General features: G+C 43.8%; 1 protein-coding gene across 1 annotated transcript in view; it reads left to right on the top strand.

Moving 5' to 3' along the window:
• Positions 1–18,997, top strand: part of LOC129838492 (transcription factor EC-like) — a 63,486-nt gene extending 44,489 nt beyond the window's left edge. Inside the window, exons 4-10 of the mRNA XM_055905484.1 lie at positions 8,717–8,968; positions 10,128–10,229; positions 12,457–12,499; positions 14,401–14,457; positions 14,639–14,714; positions 15,642–15,789; positions 17,804–18,997. Coding sequence (XP_055761459.1) covers positions 8,717–8,968; positions 10,128–10,229; positions 12,457–12,499; positions 14,401–14,457; positions 14,639–14,714; positions 15,642–15,789; positions 17,804–18,238 — 1,113 coding nt within the window. The 3' untranslated portion in view covers positions 18,239–18,997. The remainder of the gene's footprint in view (positions 1–8,716; positions 8,969–10,127; positions 10,230–12,456; positions 12,500–14,400; positions 14,458–14,638; positions 14,715–15,641; positions 15,790–17,803) is intronic.
• Positions 18,998–19,488: the final 491 nt, after the last annotated feature.

The raw sequence follows: 19,488 nt of genomic DNA, 5'->3' as shown, positions 1-19,488 counted from the left end.
TAGAATACAGTAAAGAACACAATTGTGTGTGTGGGGTCCCGGGGGGGCAGTCCACGAATTGGTAGGGGGGGGGGCAGTCACCAGTGCTAAGCCACGCTTCATCTCTTCTCCGGCCTGGGTCTCTTGCCAAACATCGAGGGAAGTATCTCCTAGCATGGCGTATCCAACCTTGGACAGAGGCAACCTCTATGTCCCCACATGCGTCCTCCATTGCCTGGAGAAGCGGCATGCGGGCATAGGGTTGGCGATCATACACTTTCCAGCGCCAGGCTGAGAAGAATTCCTCTATGGGATTTAGAAAAGGTGAATATGGGGGTAGGTACAAAACTACAAATTGTGGATGGGTGGCAAACCAGTTTTGGACCAGAACAGCCCGGTGAAAACTAACATTGTCCCATAAAACCACAAATCTATCAGGCTCCTGATCTGGATCAGGGACAAGCATTGTGTAAATTGCATCCAGAAAAGTGAGCATATGGCCGGTGTTGTACGGACCCAGTGTGGCATTTGTGATGGAGGACCCTGTTTTGAGTGATTGCAACACACAGTTATATTACCCCCACGCTGTCCAGGGACATTGGTAATTGCCCTCTGTCCTATTACATTTCTTCCGCGGCGCTTGGTTTTGGTGAGGTTGAAGCCAACCTCATCCACATAAATAAATTAATGGCGAATTACATGGGCATCCAGCTCCAATACTCTCTGTAACAGACAAAAGGATATACAGATGAGTAAATATGGTATGTCTGAAGTCCTGGAAGTAGTGTTGCATACATACCTCTACAAAGGCATGTCGCATATTCTTGACTCTGTCAGAGTTTCTCTTAAATGGCACCTTGTAAAGTTGTTTCATCGTCACTCGGTGCTGTTGGAGGATGCGTTGTATGGTCGACAGGCTTACAGCATTGATGTTGTTAAATATGGTGTCATTATTCAGGATATGCTCTCTTATCTCTCGAATCCTAATTGCATTGTTGGCCAAAACCATATTTATAATTGCAGTCTCTTGTACATCTGTAAACAAGCGTCCTCGTCCTCCATGATGTCTTTGCCTTTCCACTCTGTACAGAATTCAAACACAGTATGTGTTCAGCACAGGAACTGTAAACAATGTACAAAGAAAATGTAGTACAGCATTTTAACCAACCTCATTCATTCAATGCAGTGCAGTAAATAGATGGCTTAGAGTTACAAATGTTTATGCAATACTATGCAGTCATACGTATTTTACAGTACATTACTGTAATGCTAAAATAGTCATTAGATAGTTGCATACCTGTTCTCATTTCTGAAGGTTCGAATTATGGACGCCACTGTAAATCGACTCAAGTTGGGCTGGACTCTCAGTCTAGCCTCTCTCATGATCAAACCGTGGTTGATCACATGATCAACAAGTGTTGCCCTAATCTCATCAGAGATGGCTCTCCTTCCTTCTCTTCTTTGCCCTCGTCCTCTTCCTCTCCCTCCTACTCCTCTTGCTCTCTGTCCATTGTTGGCATCCATTGTTCAAAACAGGTAATCTGACCTTTGACCTATTTATAGGCCTATAGTACAGTAAAGCAGTGATTGGTTAGTGATCAGTTAAGCTATTAGTGTTTGCACATGTGAGGAGTGTGTGTGACCTGGTGAATAAGTGTAGCATTTTGATTGGTTGTGTTTGGAAAAGGAAAGCAAGTCACTTCCTGTTAGATTTTTGTGTTTTAGGTAGAGAATTGTGTGTAGTGTTTTGAAAAAAGTATTTTATTCAATTGACAACTGAGTCAAAGGCTGAGAAATAGCTTATGGTTTTGGATATTTGGTGTGTAATTTTGCATTTTGAGTGAGAGGTTTCAAAATTCGTGTGACATGAAAAGATTTTGTGTGTAAGCAGTTGGAAAAAACTGTAAAACAGTCAGTCAACACAATGACTCCACTAAGGGCAGTAGCCTAACGGTATCAGCTTAAGGATTTCCCACAATAATAAAATCATGAACCATTCAGGCCCAGAGACATGTGTGTTTGTTAGGTCACAAACAAGCCTCCCACCAGAAAAAGAATTCACAACAATATGCGTCTTTTCGACACTGCGAGACATGACTTTAATGGAGCATTTAAGTGTCAAGTTAAGCATGCACACTAAAGACAGCGTGCACCCTGGGGCGGCAAGTAGCCTAGTGGTTAGAGAATTGGGCCAGTAACCGAAAGGTTGCTAGATTGAATCCCTGAGATGACAAGGTAAAAATCTGTCGTTGTGCCCCTGAACAAGGCAGTTTTCCCCCTGTTCCTAGGTTGTCATTGTAAATAAGAATTTGTTCTTAACTGACTTGTCTAGGTAAATAAAAGACCATGTGCTTCCTATCTACTTTTGAAATGTAATCATTGTAATGTTATTTGACCCTTATTGCATTCACTGTACTTAAATCCAGCTCTGATACGTTTACTTAACTGTGTCTAAAGTTATTTGGGCGTTAAATCATCACTGAGGTAGTGAACATGTTTTTGCAGAATATTTGGCAGAGAAAGCATTTAAAAAAAATAAAGACTATCAGTCTCATTCCTCCAATGCTTCTGCTAAAATGTGGAAGAATCCATTTCCCAGACTAGGTGTTTGTTGGCTTGGACATTTCGCTGATTGTTTTGACACGATCTGATGCTTCAGGGTCAAGAGGTTAAGTCACACAAGCTTCCACTTTGCTGTCCTCAGTATTTCTGGTACAGAGAGGTTCTGGTAAGCACAATACCTTCTGAATGACCTGCCAAGGGCTTCCATAGTAAACTCGCTCGGACTGTGTCCGTGGGTTAGAACAGTGACCTGTCCTCTGTCCTGTGTGTGTGTGTGTGTCTTGGAGACCCAGTGCGACCTGTTTGTGTGTGTAGTAAAGGGATTGCTGGGGAAGTGAGTGTCAGTGAGATAACCTGGGAGGAATGTGCTAATCAGAGCTGAAAGTGTTTCAGGCAGGAAAGTGTGGCAAGTCGAAGGCAGGAACACAGAACTATCCCCCCCCCCCCCCCCCCCCCCCCCTGTCTGCTTCAGACCAACTGCCATCTGTATTTCTGCCACAGTCAGGCCTTTTCCTAACCAATGTTAGGGTTTGCAATGAGTGCTTGGCTCACGCAAGCCCACACAGTTGAAGGAAGCGGAGCTGCTCTCCAAAAAGCTGATGTGTCATACCTTCCTTTCCTGGAACGACATGGCAGCACCTCTCTTCTTCTCCTTTTTCTGTTTCTGGGATCCTGACAGGCAGACGGTACGGTAGCGCTTCTTCTTCTGTTGCCTGAGTCGTGTCTGTAGGGGGCGGCCGTCACTCTCGGAGCCATGAGTCGATCCTGTGTGGTCAAAGTGATCACTCTGACTGAGATCCAGATACTGCCGGTAGGTGACATCAGCAGGCAAAGGAGATGGGGAAAGAGAGGGATAAATAGGGAAAGAGAGAGAGGGTGGAGAGGGGGGGGGGGAGGGTCTCTGCAGTCTCACCCAGGATACTGTATGTATATGGAGGTACTCGCAGCTTGGATAAAAGTGTAAGTGCATCGTTTGGTTGATGGGGTGTCTATGAATGGTGGGTTATTGTAATGGCATTTTCTGTGTGACCTATATAATATTCACTTACTACTTACACATGAACACACACACACACACACACACACACACACACACACACACACACACACACACACACACACACACACACACACACACACACACACACAACTCCTAAGAGCATGCTCTTCAAGACTGACATTCCAAAAAAGGGCAATTCTACTCAGTGTGGAATTATCTCTCCTCCCTCTATACAATCTCAGATGTGTGGTCACAGCTATTAACTGGTTAGCTGGCTCAGCATATCCACAGCAACCATGTCTGCGAACATATCTGTCTGTATCTACACCACAGAAAGAGCATTACTGCACAACATTACTGTAGTAGTACTACTTCAAAATACTTCATGCTTGTTAAGTTAAGTAGGTCAATATAACACTAAAGTTTGGGATTCATAGTAGAAATGATCCCCAACAGTTGTGAGGTTATAAGGTTATGTCCAGAATTGCCAAAGCCTGTCCAAGTGAAATAATAACCCTGTGTTTCATAATCCAGATTAGTCTGAAGTGAAACAAGAACTGGAGAACTGAAACTGAGTTAAACAACAGCTGGCCGTCTAGAATAGTGAACACTAGCTACCTGGGAGTGAGCTCTGTGACATGCAGAGGTGTCATCAAAGACCCATTATCGCTGTGCTACCTCAGGGCTTCACCGTCTGACTTCAAGGAGAAAGTGCATACTGAGGTAAATCAGCGCAGCTTAGTCACAGTTTGAAGTAGATTTGAGTATGGATATTATGTCTAGTTCGTAGAGTACTTTTATATGTTAAAAACGTCAATTAACGTCGCTTGATGTTTAAAGTGGACATTCGGTTCTTAGTGACTTTTGCGCTGTCTTTACGTGATGTTGTTGGAATGTGAATGGTTTTCACCAAGTTTCGTCTCGAAAATGACTTTATCCCAACTTTTTATGAGCGTCTTCATCATAAAAGCTAATTCAATGGGATGCCTGAATCTGTCCATACATTATTCGTGTTTAACTCTCGTTTATCATAACTGACAGAAAATGTCATAGACGTGATGCACTTTCTTTGTCAGTGCCATCACAGCTACGTCGTGTGAAATGCGGTAGGTTATACATCAAAGTAGGAGACACTCCTAGAGTGAGCCATGGATCAGATCAGTGAGTTGTCTCTCTCTTCTCTGCCTGTGAGACATTCCTCGTTTTAGTGGCTTAAGCAGTGAAAACAAAGTTGCGAAGAGGACATAGCTGCCGTCCTAATAGGAATCAAAGCTCTCATGGATATTCTCTCCACCGGCCATTAGAAAAACAAACGAAACAACAACAAATTCATGCTCTGATTCAATCATAAGCCAACTGCATTGGGAGTACACAATATGTCTGCCTCAGGCATACATCTACAGCGCCAAAGTCTGTTAGAAATACTGCTTGATGATGTTTATGCTAGTGGAATGACATGGACAGCAGTCAACTACATATTTTGTACAGTGGGACAGAATAACGGCATGGGTCGAGTGCACAAACAAACATGATTTTGGGTCATTTTGACATAGGAGGAAATCATTCTAAGCGATGTCCAAACCAATAGAGGGTGTGGGTGCGTCCTCCATTCATCACAACCAGACCCATATATTTAGAGAGTCGGGACGGTTTCTTCTTAAGTGATAATGCCCGAGAAGCCACTATTTGGACGATACTTTGTCTCGAGGAAGAAAACCGTGTCAATATATCCTCCAAACACCGGCTTCTCAGGCATTATCACTTTTAATACAACGGGTTACCAACATATTCAAATAATGATGGACACATTATTTTCCTTAAAAAAATATATTTTAAAGAATTTATTCATACTATTTCACGAGATATAGTCCCGACACAAATCTAAGGTTGCTACCCAAGCCGGCTGGTCGTTCGTTCTATTGGTTCGGTTACCAGAGACGCGACCCAGTTGTTCAGTCTTTTTGTTCTGTCTCTATGCACGAGACCCAGTCGTTCAGTCTTTTTGTTCTGTATCTACGGACGCGACCCAGTCGTTCGTTCTAAATGTTCCATTGCCATACTGGCTGGCAACGTTCTTATCCCTTGCTTGCTAGCTAGCCAACTACGGCTAACTTACAGTCACTTCAAACAGCAAAGTAGCTGCACTTGCATTTGTTTAAGCTGTTTTTCCAGTGACATTTATTCGGATACATCCATAACAATGAGCTAATGAGGTACGATTTCGCCTGGCATAGAAAATGTGCTCTCTCGTTAGGACACGGTTCAGAGGAGCTAGCCAACAACACAGCTAGCACAATCACTTTGTTTTCCATTGACATTTCATTGTATATATCCATAAAAATTATGCCAGCTGATTCATGATTTTGACTGGCTGAGATAGGCAGACAGTTTGCCTGTCTCGTCCCGACTCCTGACACGTTCATTATATTGAAACAATGTTGCAAATGTTGGAGAGAAAATGAGCAAGGTTTATACAAATCTCCGCTGTTGAAAACCAAATGCTAGTATAAAAGAAATGGAAGATAATGTCTAGATGCTTTTTATAGTGGACATCAAGTTTATAAATTGCCTGGCTGGGCTGATGAGTCAGTGGATTATGCAGTGAGCTGGAACAGAGTAAATAGGCATTTCGACATCATTGCTTTAGCTGGTGGAAACTTGTGGAATAGACACCGGTTGGAATGTGATTTTGACCAATCAGCATCCAGGATTAGACCCAGCCGTTGTATAAATGATGATGCATTTACCAGACACTTCAACATTCTATGGCAGCCATGTTAGCTCCCCATTAACATTACATGGGGAATATTTAAACAATTTGAATTAGAACAATATTCACAATTCTAAAAGTTGGCCTAACTCTTTAAATATATGGCTCTGATCACGACAATCCAATGAATGAAAGAAGGGACGTAACAATCAGTTCCAACAAGTGGAAAAGAATAAACACAAACTCTTCCATTTTCAAGAGTGTCAAAGTAATTTACAAACGTCTACATCGCCGATTCTCCAGTCATATCTTATTCTGTGCCTAGTGAACTGCAGTGTGTCTTGTCTTCATGCACAGTCCTGTCATTGTCGTGCCGCGCATTAGTGACAGAAGATACATTACTTGGTGGAATCTAATTAGAGGTCCCCTAACGACCTAATAGGCGTGTCTCCTGCTGCATGTACAGTAGAGAGAAGGCTATTAATCCAAGGACAACCTCTGTCTCTTTAGACAACAAGCTGAGTGTAGTACGCTGGCAGTCTTTCCATCCGCTCTTGAAGAATGTTGATTGAGTAACAAATGGCATCTTGTTTAGCCCTTAGCTGCCAGCGATGAGACTTGCTCTCTCTTCATTGGTGACAAGTTCAGTATTGTCGTGCGTGAGTCCATTCTGAGCAGGGCCAGTCTTCTATGTGAGCTATGTGGACGACAGACGACAGCACTGGTGTTGACCAAAAATGCTGTTTCTATACTATCGTTATGTGCAAAGTGTGCATCTGTGTCTGTGGTCAAATCAGGTGCTTCCAGGACTTTTGTTTTGTAGTACAGACCTTCTTTTTTTTTTTTTTACAACCTAAAGATGTTGTTCCTAGTGTTGGAGTAAAGGGGAGCAAGTGGTTACTGTTGTCTGCTGCGGTCTGGAGCTAAAAAAAAGTATTTCTGAATGTTCCTGTGTGATGACAAGGATTACAACTTTACAACTGTAGTACAGACCTAAGTTGACCTGAGTTGTTTCTTCTCTGTATTGATTAAACGAGGAATGATGCCAGAAACTATTGCTAAAAGGAGACAAACATTTACGACCAGGAGTTCAACCAGCATGGCAAATGGTTTATGGTAAAGTCATGAACATCTCATGGGAATTCACTGATAGTAGAGAAGAATAAAACCCAATGATCAATCAACCAATTCTTCTCAAAATACTTAAGCAACCGTAAACCAATAAAAAAAGGACAACAATGGTCCCCTTTATAGACAAGAGTAAAACATTTTCAGACAAGAGGATAAAAATAGGGTCACGATAGCTACAGTACTAAAATTAGCCCCCAGAATAGTCCATCTCGGGTTATTCTTAGAGTAATTGACAGACAATGAATGGCCAACGGAGGGGTCATGGTAGAAATGGCTGTCCAAAATGATTTAAAAAAGAAGAACAAGAAAGAACCAATTGTACTAGAGTCAACTACTAGACCCCCCGAAGGAGATCGTAGATAGTCCGGACTAGGGGTCAATCGTGATTGGCCGATAACTCCCAAACAGAAACAGGGCGGTCCCGTTGAATTAGTCGAGATATAGGCAAAAGCCATAGGCAGATATCCTGTTGGGATCAAACCCGGGGGTAATCTGATGAGTCTCTGTTTGAAGTGATTATCACGCAGGGAAACTAAGGGATAGCCCGGCTTCTCGCCTAATTAGCAAATTTAGTGCAGAGCATTAAGAAGTTTATAAAGACACTGGCTGAGGGCAGGAGGGGACAGTCCTCAACCCGTCAACTCACCAGGACAGCCACCGGATAGCCTCTTAGAAGCCTCTTCGCCACAATCCTACTGCTACTTTGAGCTGCTCTACAGCTAGTACACCAGACCTGAAGACAGTTGTTCTCTCTCTGACTGATGAGAATGCCACACTTACGTGACTGTAGTTACTACAAGATGCGAGACGGAGCCCGAGTTTCCAATGTAAGGATTCATGTTTCAATAGCAACAGACTCCACACTCCAATGAAGTCGACTTGGAGACTTTGTTGAGATATTCATAATTTGTTTAGTAAGTTGGTTCTAGTTGTATGGTGTGTGTATACATTTAGGGCATAGACATTTTGAAGGATACGGTAGTACATTGGGACGTCTGCTATCATCTCTACTTACTGTTACAACTTTTTACACTTGCGGTAAAATCATCTTCTTACTTCCTGTCTAAAGTTTGATTGGTTCGTGATTTGCTTGAGAAGTCAAGAGGATATGTCTTGCATTCAGGGGTAAAACATGATTAAGAACAATTTGAGGAAACATGTCTCATGACTTGCTACACTATCAGTGGTCTCTCTGAGGCTGCACTGAGCAGTGACCTTTATTTTTTAATGTCTATCTGAGATTGCATACTAACACTAAACTGTTATTTGAGACTACATAGTAACCGTTGCCTGTTGTGTTACCCAATAACTGATCTTAGGTCTGTATGGAACAGGTCCAGAGCCACCTGGAGGGCTCTAAGTTCCACCTGCACCAGGCCCAGAGTCAGCAGGTCAAGCAGTACCTGACGCTGGGTTCCAAGGTGGCCGGGGGACATGGGGGCCACCCTCACCCCACTGGGCAGGGAGGGCAACTCCTGGGCACCGTTCCAGTGATGAGGAACGGCCACATGGCCCCCCTCAGCGATGGCAGCACCCCCAGCAGCCCTGTTACACTGCTGACCCTGGCATCAAACCATGACAGTGAGGTGAGTGAGCGTTTTGATTTTCAACAACAGTATGTGTTCATCGTGTACAGTTGAAGTCGGAAGTTTACATACACCTTAGCCAAATACATTTCAACTCAGTTTTTCACAATTCGACTTCAACATTTCGACTTGTGGAGGTCTACAATTTTTGGCTGATTTCTTTTGATTTTCCCATGATGTCAAGCAAAAAGGCGCTGAGTTTGAAGGTAGGCCTTGAAATACATCCACAGGTATACCTCCAATTGACTCAAATGATGTCAATTAGCCTGTCAGAAGATTCTAAAGCCATGACATCATTTTCTGGAATTTTCCAAGCTGTTTAAAGGCACAGTCAACTTAGTGTATGTACACTTCTGACCCACTGGAATTGTGATACAGTGAATTGTAAGTGAAATAATCTGTCTGTAAACAACTGTTGTAAAAATGACTTGTGTTATGCACAAAGTAGATGTCCTAACCGACTTGCCAAAACTATAGTTCGTTAACAAGAAATGTGTGGTGGATGAAAAACGAGTTTTAATGACTCCAACCTAAGTATATGTAAACTTCCGACTTCAGCTGTACCTTTCTACCTCAAATACCTTGTACCCCTGCACAGGGACTCAGTACTGGTACCCTGTGTATACAGCCAAGTTTTCCTTTATTTATTGTGTTATTATTACACCTCTAATATTTAGTGTTGGGATCCAGCTTTTTTTTCTTTCTTTTTTCTCAGTGTCTTTGTTTAGTAGGTCCTTACAATGCCAGAAATAGTTTTGTGATTTAATAACACAATGCAGGTTTGAGTCCTAAATCTCTTTGACATGAGATACCTGCTGTGTAAACAACTCAGTTATCTCTAGTGACGCGCCCGTTCTCTCTAAAACGCTCATCAATAACTTCAGAGATTCAGTTCCTAAAGAGAATCTGTGTTAAGGAGGAAACTAGTTTGATAACAAACATTTTGTTCCCACCGTGGCGGCTGATCTCTTCCAGCATGGTGGTGAAGAAATGTCTGTTATTGGATTAGGATCCGAACTGTCCCTCCCTCCGAATGATGCAAAGAGAAATTTTACATTGAATTACAGCGAGCACATTTGCCCACCTAGCGTTTTTAATTGTCTGTTGTTATGTATCTGAATTGAACTGAGGCTGGTACAATATGACTGTTTTCTTTTAGTTTCCAATGGATGAAGTTATTGATGACTTGATTAGCCTGGAGTCCGGCTTCAATGACGGGGGCTTGGATTGTATGGATCCCAGCATCATAATGCAAAACAATGTAAGTATGACTAATCATATAAACTATTATATCAGTCGCAAATGTAAAGGGAAAAACATTCATTTGAATTGCAAAGCTACGGGTAAAAACAGAAGAAATGCAACGATGCTATCGACATGCAGGTGTTTCTGTCTATTGGCTCTTGCTGACATGATTCCTTGATCCAGAAGTGATTCCCAGAAGATCCTTGATCACGAAGAGCAGATATTGAGTAGTCAAGTTCAGCTGTAAAGTTAAGTTGCTTTACTGACTTCTTTAAAGGGGGATGTGAGAACTACTTCCTCTGCCAAACATGAACGTTCAGGCTTGACTTGCTTGGGAAAAAAGGAGCTGGCTTTGTGTGAAGTCAGATTAAGTCCACCGATGAGTCAAAGTTCATTTCACCAGGGTTGAGGCTTAAAGCATTTCTCACATTTCTCAAGCTGCCGAACAATACAGATTAATCCGCAAGTGATGCCATTACACGTAACTACGCGGCAAATGATGACAGTGTGAGAACAATGTGTTAATTAGTATAAACACTACATCTGTGATTCTTCTTTTTTGCTGAAAGCCCTACATGGTCACTACCAGAGATTTTGGGAATGGTAGTCGAGAAGACAGGGGGAGAACGGCGAGACTACGCTAGATATCTACTACGACAAAAAAGATCTTAATCGGACTAGGCATTCCATTAGAAAGAAAACGCCCCGAATGGCAGCAGAGACAAATAGTCCCAGTGCAAATTATATCTGGAGTGGAATTGTAAAACTTTGAGCCGATGCTCGGACAAAGACTCATTTGAGTAACGATTATAGCGCACACCTGAATCCTGAGGTATGTGGTACTAAGGGGAATGTGTCCCCACAGCATTGAATGTGACAGATAGATAGAGAGAGACGAAGAGAGATAGAGAGAGACAGACAGAGGCAAGCGGGCAGGCATGCATATAAACACACGTAGAAACAGAGAGGAACAACAGGGTGACAGAAAAGCGGAGAAAAGACAAGACAGGGGGGAGGGGGGTGTAGAAAGTGAAGATCAGAGCGACCAGAAAAAAAGGGAGAGGAGGAGAGATTTAGCGTGAGGCAGTGAGGCATTGGATTGGGTTAATGCCTACACTCCCGATGGGCTTGTTCTGACATGATAGCGCACTTAAATGGATCAATTCATTCTAATTAGTCATACAGTACGATGCATCACGTCGTTTTGCCATGTCAACATATCCCAGGAACACAGACGGGAACGGATTGAAGTGATTACGATGTGAGCAGTCGGGGGACTGTCGCAATCTTTCATTTTGATAAGTACCCCCCCCCCCTGTTAGAGATAATGAGAGAGAGAAAGCAAACTAACTGCAAATATTGAAATGTCTGCAGTTCCTTCTTTTTCTCTCACTCCCTCCTTCCCTCCCTCCCATAACTTGACCTCTATTCTTATCCCTCTCTACACTACCCTAGGAACTGAATTTCACACATGCACAGTGACAAGTTGTCTGTACACAGCTTGTGGCATCTATGCCGGCTTTTGTAGGATTCCTAGAAATACACAGCTCCCTAAGATTAGACATGCATACAGTGTGTGTCAGAAGCCCATATATCCCTCTGCAATCCAACAGAATTCCTAAAAGAGACTGTAGTTATCCTGCTTGTTCGGAAAATATATGCCTATTTTCTCACAGTGGACAAGCGGCGTAGAAAAACAGTTTGGTGTCTGTTTGGGCGGGTTATGACCCGGCTTTCATCCAGTGGGGTGCTATTTTGAACACACAGACGCCTCTGTGTTCTGGGGCCCTTTTCAAGCACAGTAGCCATAGTGGTCACTGATAATGGTACTATTAGGCTAGTAAATGGGGGCACGGAGCGAGGTCGTACTCCCAGAGAAGGACCTGAGTGGGCCTTAGGGGACCCAGACAAGGCTGTGGTCAGGCAGGCCCCTGTTGGGGAGGCATGGAGGCCCCTAGCCCCTCCTGGTGGATCACACAAAAGCAATACCCTGAGGGCTGAGAAGCAATAGGACTGCCAACAGTGCTATGATTGCCCTCACACCCAACCTCATCTGAAACCTTACAAATTCCTGTTACCCTTTTCAAAGCTTTCAACCGAGCCAAAGTCAACCTGCTTCCAAAAGTTTCAATGACTTTGTGAACTTGAGGTCGCCGAGTCTGAATGAAACGTTCTCTCTGTGTCTGTGTGTCTGTGTTCAACCATTCCCTGACATCTCCCTCCTCTCCTTCTCTCCTCTCCAGGTGCTCAGCAGCAGCATGCTGGACATCTATGGGGGTGAACCAGGTATGACATAGCCGAACGACACCCACCTCACGCCCCACTATGCTCACTACTGTAGAAACGGGAAGTCGCACATCATAGCGCTCAAAATATTCAATGCATGATCACATCAAACATATTTCAACAGGACAGAAGTGCGAAACTCACCCGCATACTGCAGCATAAGAATACAGCACTTTAGGAAACACATTCCTGACAAACCATGTCAGTCACTGGCATCTCATTTTCTTTCATGAATGAATACGTTTAGGATTTTTTTTTAAGGTGCACGACAACAGGAAACGAAAAAGAGTCATCCATTTAGTAATTTCTCTTCTTTGGCTGACTAAAATGAAGACAAAACGCTGTGTAGGCAGCATGCTCTAAATGCACAGATCCTAAATCTGGTGACAGGATTAACCAAAACCGAGCCTTCCAGTCTAATAAGGTGTTCCCACAGTCTATTACTGACCAATGAGAGACTGCAGTAGAGGTCTATTGAGTAGCATGTTCTACTGGGTAAGCCCTCTTTCTTTAGCCCTGATGTGCACAGCATTCATCCTATACAAACTATTCCCTTTCTAACTAAATAAACTCCTCGATATCGGTGTCCTTCGATTACGTTTGTCTGCTCTCAGCTGATTGCCACGGTGTATTCTATACAGCATCTATAGCTTGTCAGTCACCTTGTAATAACGGAGGAGAGATTCAACACGGATTTGTTTGGATAAGTTAAGGATAGCTTCTATAGGGTGCATGGGTAGTAGCTTGAGTTCCATGTCTAGCCGTCGTCAAGTCCGATGAACAAGGAAGCTGAAGGAAAACAGGACAAATGTGTTTCCATGTAGCAAACAGATGTTTCCCTTAAATGTGCAGTGTTTGGATTACAGTTGTATCACTCACATCCCTAATTATCAATGGCCTCGGTTCATAGTCTATGGACGCATCATGGATTTATTTTGTGTTCTGGTCCCCAACACAAAGGACCTCTGAGAAACGGTTTATGAATGCCATGCATCAAGTAAAGCTAATTGAATTAGCTCCGACGAGAAAATAAGTGAATCAGTATATTTTTCATATAAGTGTGCGGTTGGACAACGGGCAGTTGCACAGAGGTCTAAATGACCTTATTGAATCAACGGAGACGAATTGGGAAATCCAATCACAGGTTCTGATTATATCATTTGGGAGAAATGTGAACGTGAATATGAACGCTATAGCATGCCTTTCCCCTCATGGGTAGATCAGCAAATTTGTTAAGCGGACTTAATTGCCAGGCTGAGTGGCTTAAAAGAGGACACAGATTTTTCACAATGAACCAAAGAGAAGAGACGATGCTATGTATGCCGGGAGCGAGCGGGATAAATCGTGTCCTTGAGTGTGCTTGTGTGGAAGGTTCCGGCTCTGTGCAAGGTTCAGGCTCTGTGGAAGGTTCCGGCTCTGTGGAAGGTTCAGGCTCTGTGGAAGGTTCAGGCTCTGTGGAAGGTTCAGGCTCTGTGGAAGCTTCAGGCTCTGTGGAAGCTTCAGGCTCTGTGGAAGCTTCAGGCTCTGTGGAAGCTTCCGGCTCTGTGGAAGCTTCAGGCTCTGTGGAAGCTTCAGGCTCTGTGGAAGGTTCAGGCTCTGTGGAAGGTTCAGGCTCTGTGGAAGGTTCAGGCTCTGTGGAAGGTTCAGGCTCTGTGGAAGGTTCAGGCTCTGTGGAAGGTTCAGGCTCTGTGGAAGGTTCAGGCTCTGTGGAAGGTTCAGACTCTGTGGAAGGTTCAGGCTCTGTGGAAGGTTCAGACTCTGTGTCTGTGGTGGCAAAGATGATCTCCACTCTGTCTGCCACCCCAGAAATATCCAGGCCAGAACTGTGTATCAACTGACTGGAGCTTCTTTGATGCTCTGTGTGTTTCTTATCAGCCTGTGCTCTTTTTTGTGTTTCACAGAACATGAAACGAGAGTGATGGCCAAAGAACGACAGAAGAAAGACAACCACAACTTGAGTACGAGCCGCCCCACTCAACACAGACTGCCTTAAGAAACATTGTGTGGGGCACTAAAGTAATAAATAGTAAGTAATAAATAGTAAGTAATAAAGTAATAAATCTCTCTCTCTCTCTCTCTCTCTCTCTCTCTCTCTCTCTCTCTCTCTCTCTCTCTCTCTCTCTCTCTCTCTCTCTCTAGTTGAAAGAAGAAGAAGGTACAACATCAACTACAGAATCAAAGAACTTGGAACAATGATACCAAAGTCGAATGACCCGTAAGTGATCTAGCGCTTGTTACACTTTTCTCAGTGTTTATTATGTTCAAAACATTAGTTTACCTGACTCAATATTGCAAAGCAACTCCCCACGGTCATGTCTATTGCCATGAATAAATGTACACATGTCTGGCTGCTGTAAAGCATATCAAAAACTAAGCACAGCCCGCTAAATGTTGTTCATTGAATTCAAATTAATACTCAAGAGCACATTTCGCTCCTATTTCAAGGGTGTACTTAGTAGCTATTGTAGTCTTCACGCTCTGCAAAGTAGTGAGTCTGAATCTTCTTTGGGTTCTTAACAGTAGACTACAGCTTAGAGCTCAATGATGAAGATTGGGGTCAAACGCAAAGAGGGCCACCACCCGTTTGAATCAAAGTTTGAGCACAATTGGCCCACTAAGGTGGAATACGGAAGCCGGAATTGGAATCCGACTGTCCCAACCGCAATTGAACTTTTGATAGAATTTAAATGGAAGGTTACCGCTGTCGCCGTGCCATTAAGACAAGATAAAGAAGATTATTGGCTGTGGAGCAGACCAACGTCTTGTTCCAAAGAAATGTGCATTTTACAGTGGCGTCCTGGTTTAAAAAAGTAATGGTATCAGGGAATGGAGCCTGCACTCTTGGCTTCTTCCAAAGTCACATTTCCCCACCCTCTCTTCCGATACCTATTTTTACTTGAGGATTAATTTTACCATACAAGCAGTTCCAGAATGGACTTTCTTTAGACGTACTTATACTTAACTATTCTATTAAAATTCCCATTCAAAGGCTGGATGTAATGTCCGATGAAATGAATAATTGGCCATGTAAATCACCATTTCTTATTCATATATAAAAAATGGGTCCCTGCATACGTTCTTGTCCAGAACATTCCGCTGAGGCGGTGAATAAAAGGTTATCTTTTACGTCCCTCTGCCGTAGTGATATGCGCTGGAACAAAGGCACCATTCTCAAGGCGTCGGTGGAGTACATCAAGTGGCTGCAGAAGGAGCAGCAGCACGCCAGAGAGCTGGAGAACAGGCAGAAGAAGATGGAGCAGGCAAACAGGAGGCTACTGCTCAGGATCCAGGTATGGACTATGGAGAGAGAAAAAGACAGACACCCTTAAAACTCGGCCCCCTACCACTACAGATCCCCAACCCAGCAACTTCCTCATCCTTAACACCATGCCAATGCGCACCATCACGGGGCCCTGATGCTCAATAGAGGCCCCCCCACCCCTTCCCCAGCTAGCTCAGTGCTCTATACCTTACACCCCCATACCCTTACACCCCCACACCCTGGCAGAGACCGGCCCTGCTCGTATTGATGTTTGTCAAGCAGTTCCCCATCACCTCTCCTCTTTTCCACCTCTCCTCTTCAAGACACAATAATTGACATGGCAGCAGAGCAGAGCCAAGCAGACAGTGGAGACGTTACCACAAGTCCTCAGCCACTGAGACGTCGCAATTAACCACCGAATGAATCAGCACATTCACAGCTCTGTCTCTTACGCCGAGTCAAGCTAAACTTCTCAATGGAACAGTGTCATCCTAAAGGCACGTTGAGACCAACAAAACACATACAACTCAAAAAAGAGGCGTAAAGACACATTTCATGTGCAGAGAGCTAACGAAAGCATCGAACAGAATGCCAGCTCCACAGTGTTAGCCAAATAAGTGCTGGTGACAGTTGATTACACACCGTAAGGAGAAAGACGGCATCGACACCAAGCGTCACCCACAGAAGCATCACAGCTAGTCTTACTTAAATGTACTGTTGGAATCCTACAGAAAGATGTTTAAACTGAGAAAAACGGACGGTTATAACTTTGCATCACGTAACGCGGGAACAGTGATGCTTCTAACTTGCATCGCATTCCTCTACACTTTTTTTTTCATCCCCCGTGTTTTTTTTTTAGCTAAACGACATGCTAGGTTAACCGTTATCAAGGTAGACTGACAAACAGACTATTATCCATATTGTTACTGCTCGTAGAGCGTCGATGTGGAGGCGTGAACCATTTTGCTGGTAGCTGATTGATGAGGTTTTGTCATTGGTTCCTCCCTGTCATGTTTATGACACAAACCCCAAGGGCCCTGGCTTCCTGAGAGGGGGGGGTCTGGAGACGAGGGGTTGATTAAATGGATTGGCCTCCACTACATTAGAGTGCTATTAGAATCCTCTTAAGGATTACCCCCTTTTTTTGTTTTCAATTTTCGACTGAAGTGACATACCCAAATCTAACTGCCTGTAGCTCAGGCCCTGAAGCAAGGATATGCATATTCTTGGTACCATTTGGAACGAAACACTTTGAAGGTCATGGAAATGTCAAAAGAATGTAGTGGAATATAACACAATAGATCTGGTTAGAGACATTACAAAGAAAAAACAACCGTTCTTTTGTCATTTTTTTGTACCGTCATCTTTGAAATGCAAGAGAAAAGCCCCAATGTATTATTTCAGGCCAGGGCAAGTTTAGATTTTGGCCACTAGATGGCATCAGTGTTGTACAAAGTTTTAGACTGATCCAATGAACCATTGCAATTCTGTTCAAAATGTTGTATCAAGACTGCCCAAATGTGCCTAATCTGTTTATTAATAACTTTTCATGTTCAAAATTGTGCACTCTCCTCAAACAATAACATGGTATTCTTTCACTGTAATAGCTACTGTAAATTGGACAGTGCAGTTCGATTAACAAGAACTTAAGCTTTCTGCCCATATTAGATATGTCTATGTCCTGGGAAATGTTCTTGTTACTTACAACCTCATTCTAATCGCATTAGTCTACGTTAGCTCAACCGTCCCCGATCCCGAAGAAGTTCTAAAGTCAATCCATAATAATCTACCAGACTATGAGGGATGTGTGCGTGTGTGTCGGGGAGGAGGGGGGGGGGGGGGTGTATGTGTGTAATGTGTATGCACCCATGTGTTGTGTGTGTGCGCGTGTGTGTGTGTGTAAGGGTTGCCAACTCGTACCGAGCTCATTCTGAGAAAAGTAATCTCCTTCATTAAAAGTCTTCTTCTTCAACACTGTTCCCATTCATATGTATTTGAGAATAACACTGTCCTGATCCTTGGTCCTTTTCTGTGCGTTTCAGGAGCTGGAGATCCAGGCCCGTGCTCACGGCCTCCCCAACATGGCCACTTCCCTGGGTACTGTAGAGCTCTCCTCCCACCTCCTCAAACAAAAACAGCAGCAGCAACAGCAGGGTCTCCAACCACCCCTGTACCAGGAAGAACTGAACGGGGAGTACCTCCAGAGGACATCCATGCCAGCCATGGTCACCGGGGTTACAGACCAGGGTCAGGGGGTGGTTGATGGCTCCACCACTTTCTCCGACCCGCTGTCTCACTTCACAGACTTCTTCAGCTCCACGCTCAAAGAGGAGCAACGGCTGGACGAGATCCTCATGGACAACCCGCTCTCGCCTTTCGGCACCGACCCGCTTCTCTCCGCCGGCTCGCCCGACGCCTCCAAGGACTCCAGTCACAGGAGCAGCTTCAGCTCGGACGATGGCGACGATGACCTATGATCCCTGACCCCTCAGCGACCCCACGGTGACCCCGTGTCAAAGGTCAAAGGACAAACAGCAGTTGGTCACCCTCACAAAGTGGTGCAGGGATTTGTTCCAGCCCAGCACCAACATATTCGATTCCACTGACCAGCTCGAATCATTGAGAACTTGGTTCGTGGGCGCAGGTGTGTTAGTGCTGGGCTGGAGCAGAAGCCTGCACACCATGTGGCTCTCCAGGACCAGGGTTAGTTACCACTGGCACTCCCACTTTTTAAAAACTTTGGTCGAGAGTACATACAGCACCTCTGCCTCGCAGACAGAACCAGACTCATGAGAAAAAGGGAGAAAGACAATCGGTCCATACTGATCATATGATACTGCTCCACAGTGCATTGAACACTGGGGTTGTTGAACACCACTGTAAACTATAAAGACTACTTCACTGTACCTATCATGTGTCTTTGCGACATGCCAAAAGAGGATTGCTTCCTTTTCAGAGGTATAGTATTACTGTTATTGTATAAAAGGACTTTAAACCATTGAGGTTCACTGATGGGCCCTATCTAGAGCTAGTTACTGGTGGTTCCTCTTCCAAACAGAAATGAAAATGGAACAGTGATACTAGCTGAAAAAGCCTAACACGTCCTTCGTTCATCTTTACATTTATTTTTATAAAATGTTGTATGTATTTATATGTGTTTTAATCCATGTATTCCTAAAAAACATCACATTATCTAACATGCTCTCTTTTCTATTGGTGGGGGTGGGGAAAATATAATAAACCCCTTTTTTTAATAAATCAGACTTGGCGTTTTGTCATTATAATCACACATGCGCACCACATACCCAACACAAAAGCTCTCATGTCTAATTTGTAATATTACGCCCTACTCTATGATCAAAAAAAGTATGGAGACCTGTTAACTTTCATTCTTTCCTATCCAACAGGAGCATTTCAGTTATGAACCAGGAAGAGTGACAGAGAGGTTGATTATCACATAGTCAGAGGCAAGACCTATGAGGCTAAACTGATGAATGAAGGTCCATACAGGGGAGCTGTGTCTGAACAGAGGTGGGTGTGAGTAAAATGAGGGTTTCACCCAGGGTGACAGAGAGAAGACAGAGAGAATGGGAAAATGAGGAAGTGACGGTGCTGATCCAATTAAGGGCTCTTAAGGACTGGGAAAAGGCCGGATTAAAGGACAGTATAGAGTAGGCTTTAAAAAACTTGTCCGTTAAAAGTTCTCTGAAGAAGCTAGATGACTGGT

The sequence above is a fragment of the Salvelinus fontinalis genome, chromosome 39 (assembly GCF_029448725.1).
Source record: "Salvelinus fontinalis isolate EN_2023a chromosome 39, ASM2944872v1, whole genome shotgun sequence".
NCBI lineage: Eukaryota > Metazoa > Chordata > Actinopteri > Salmoniformes > Salmonidae > Salvelinus > Salvelinus fontinalis.
Note: the sequence above shows the minus strand (reverse complement) of the source record. Positions and strands in the feature narration are given on the sequence as shown.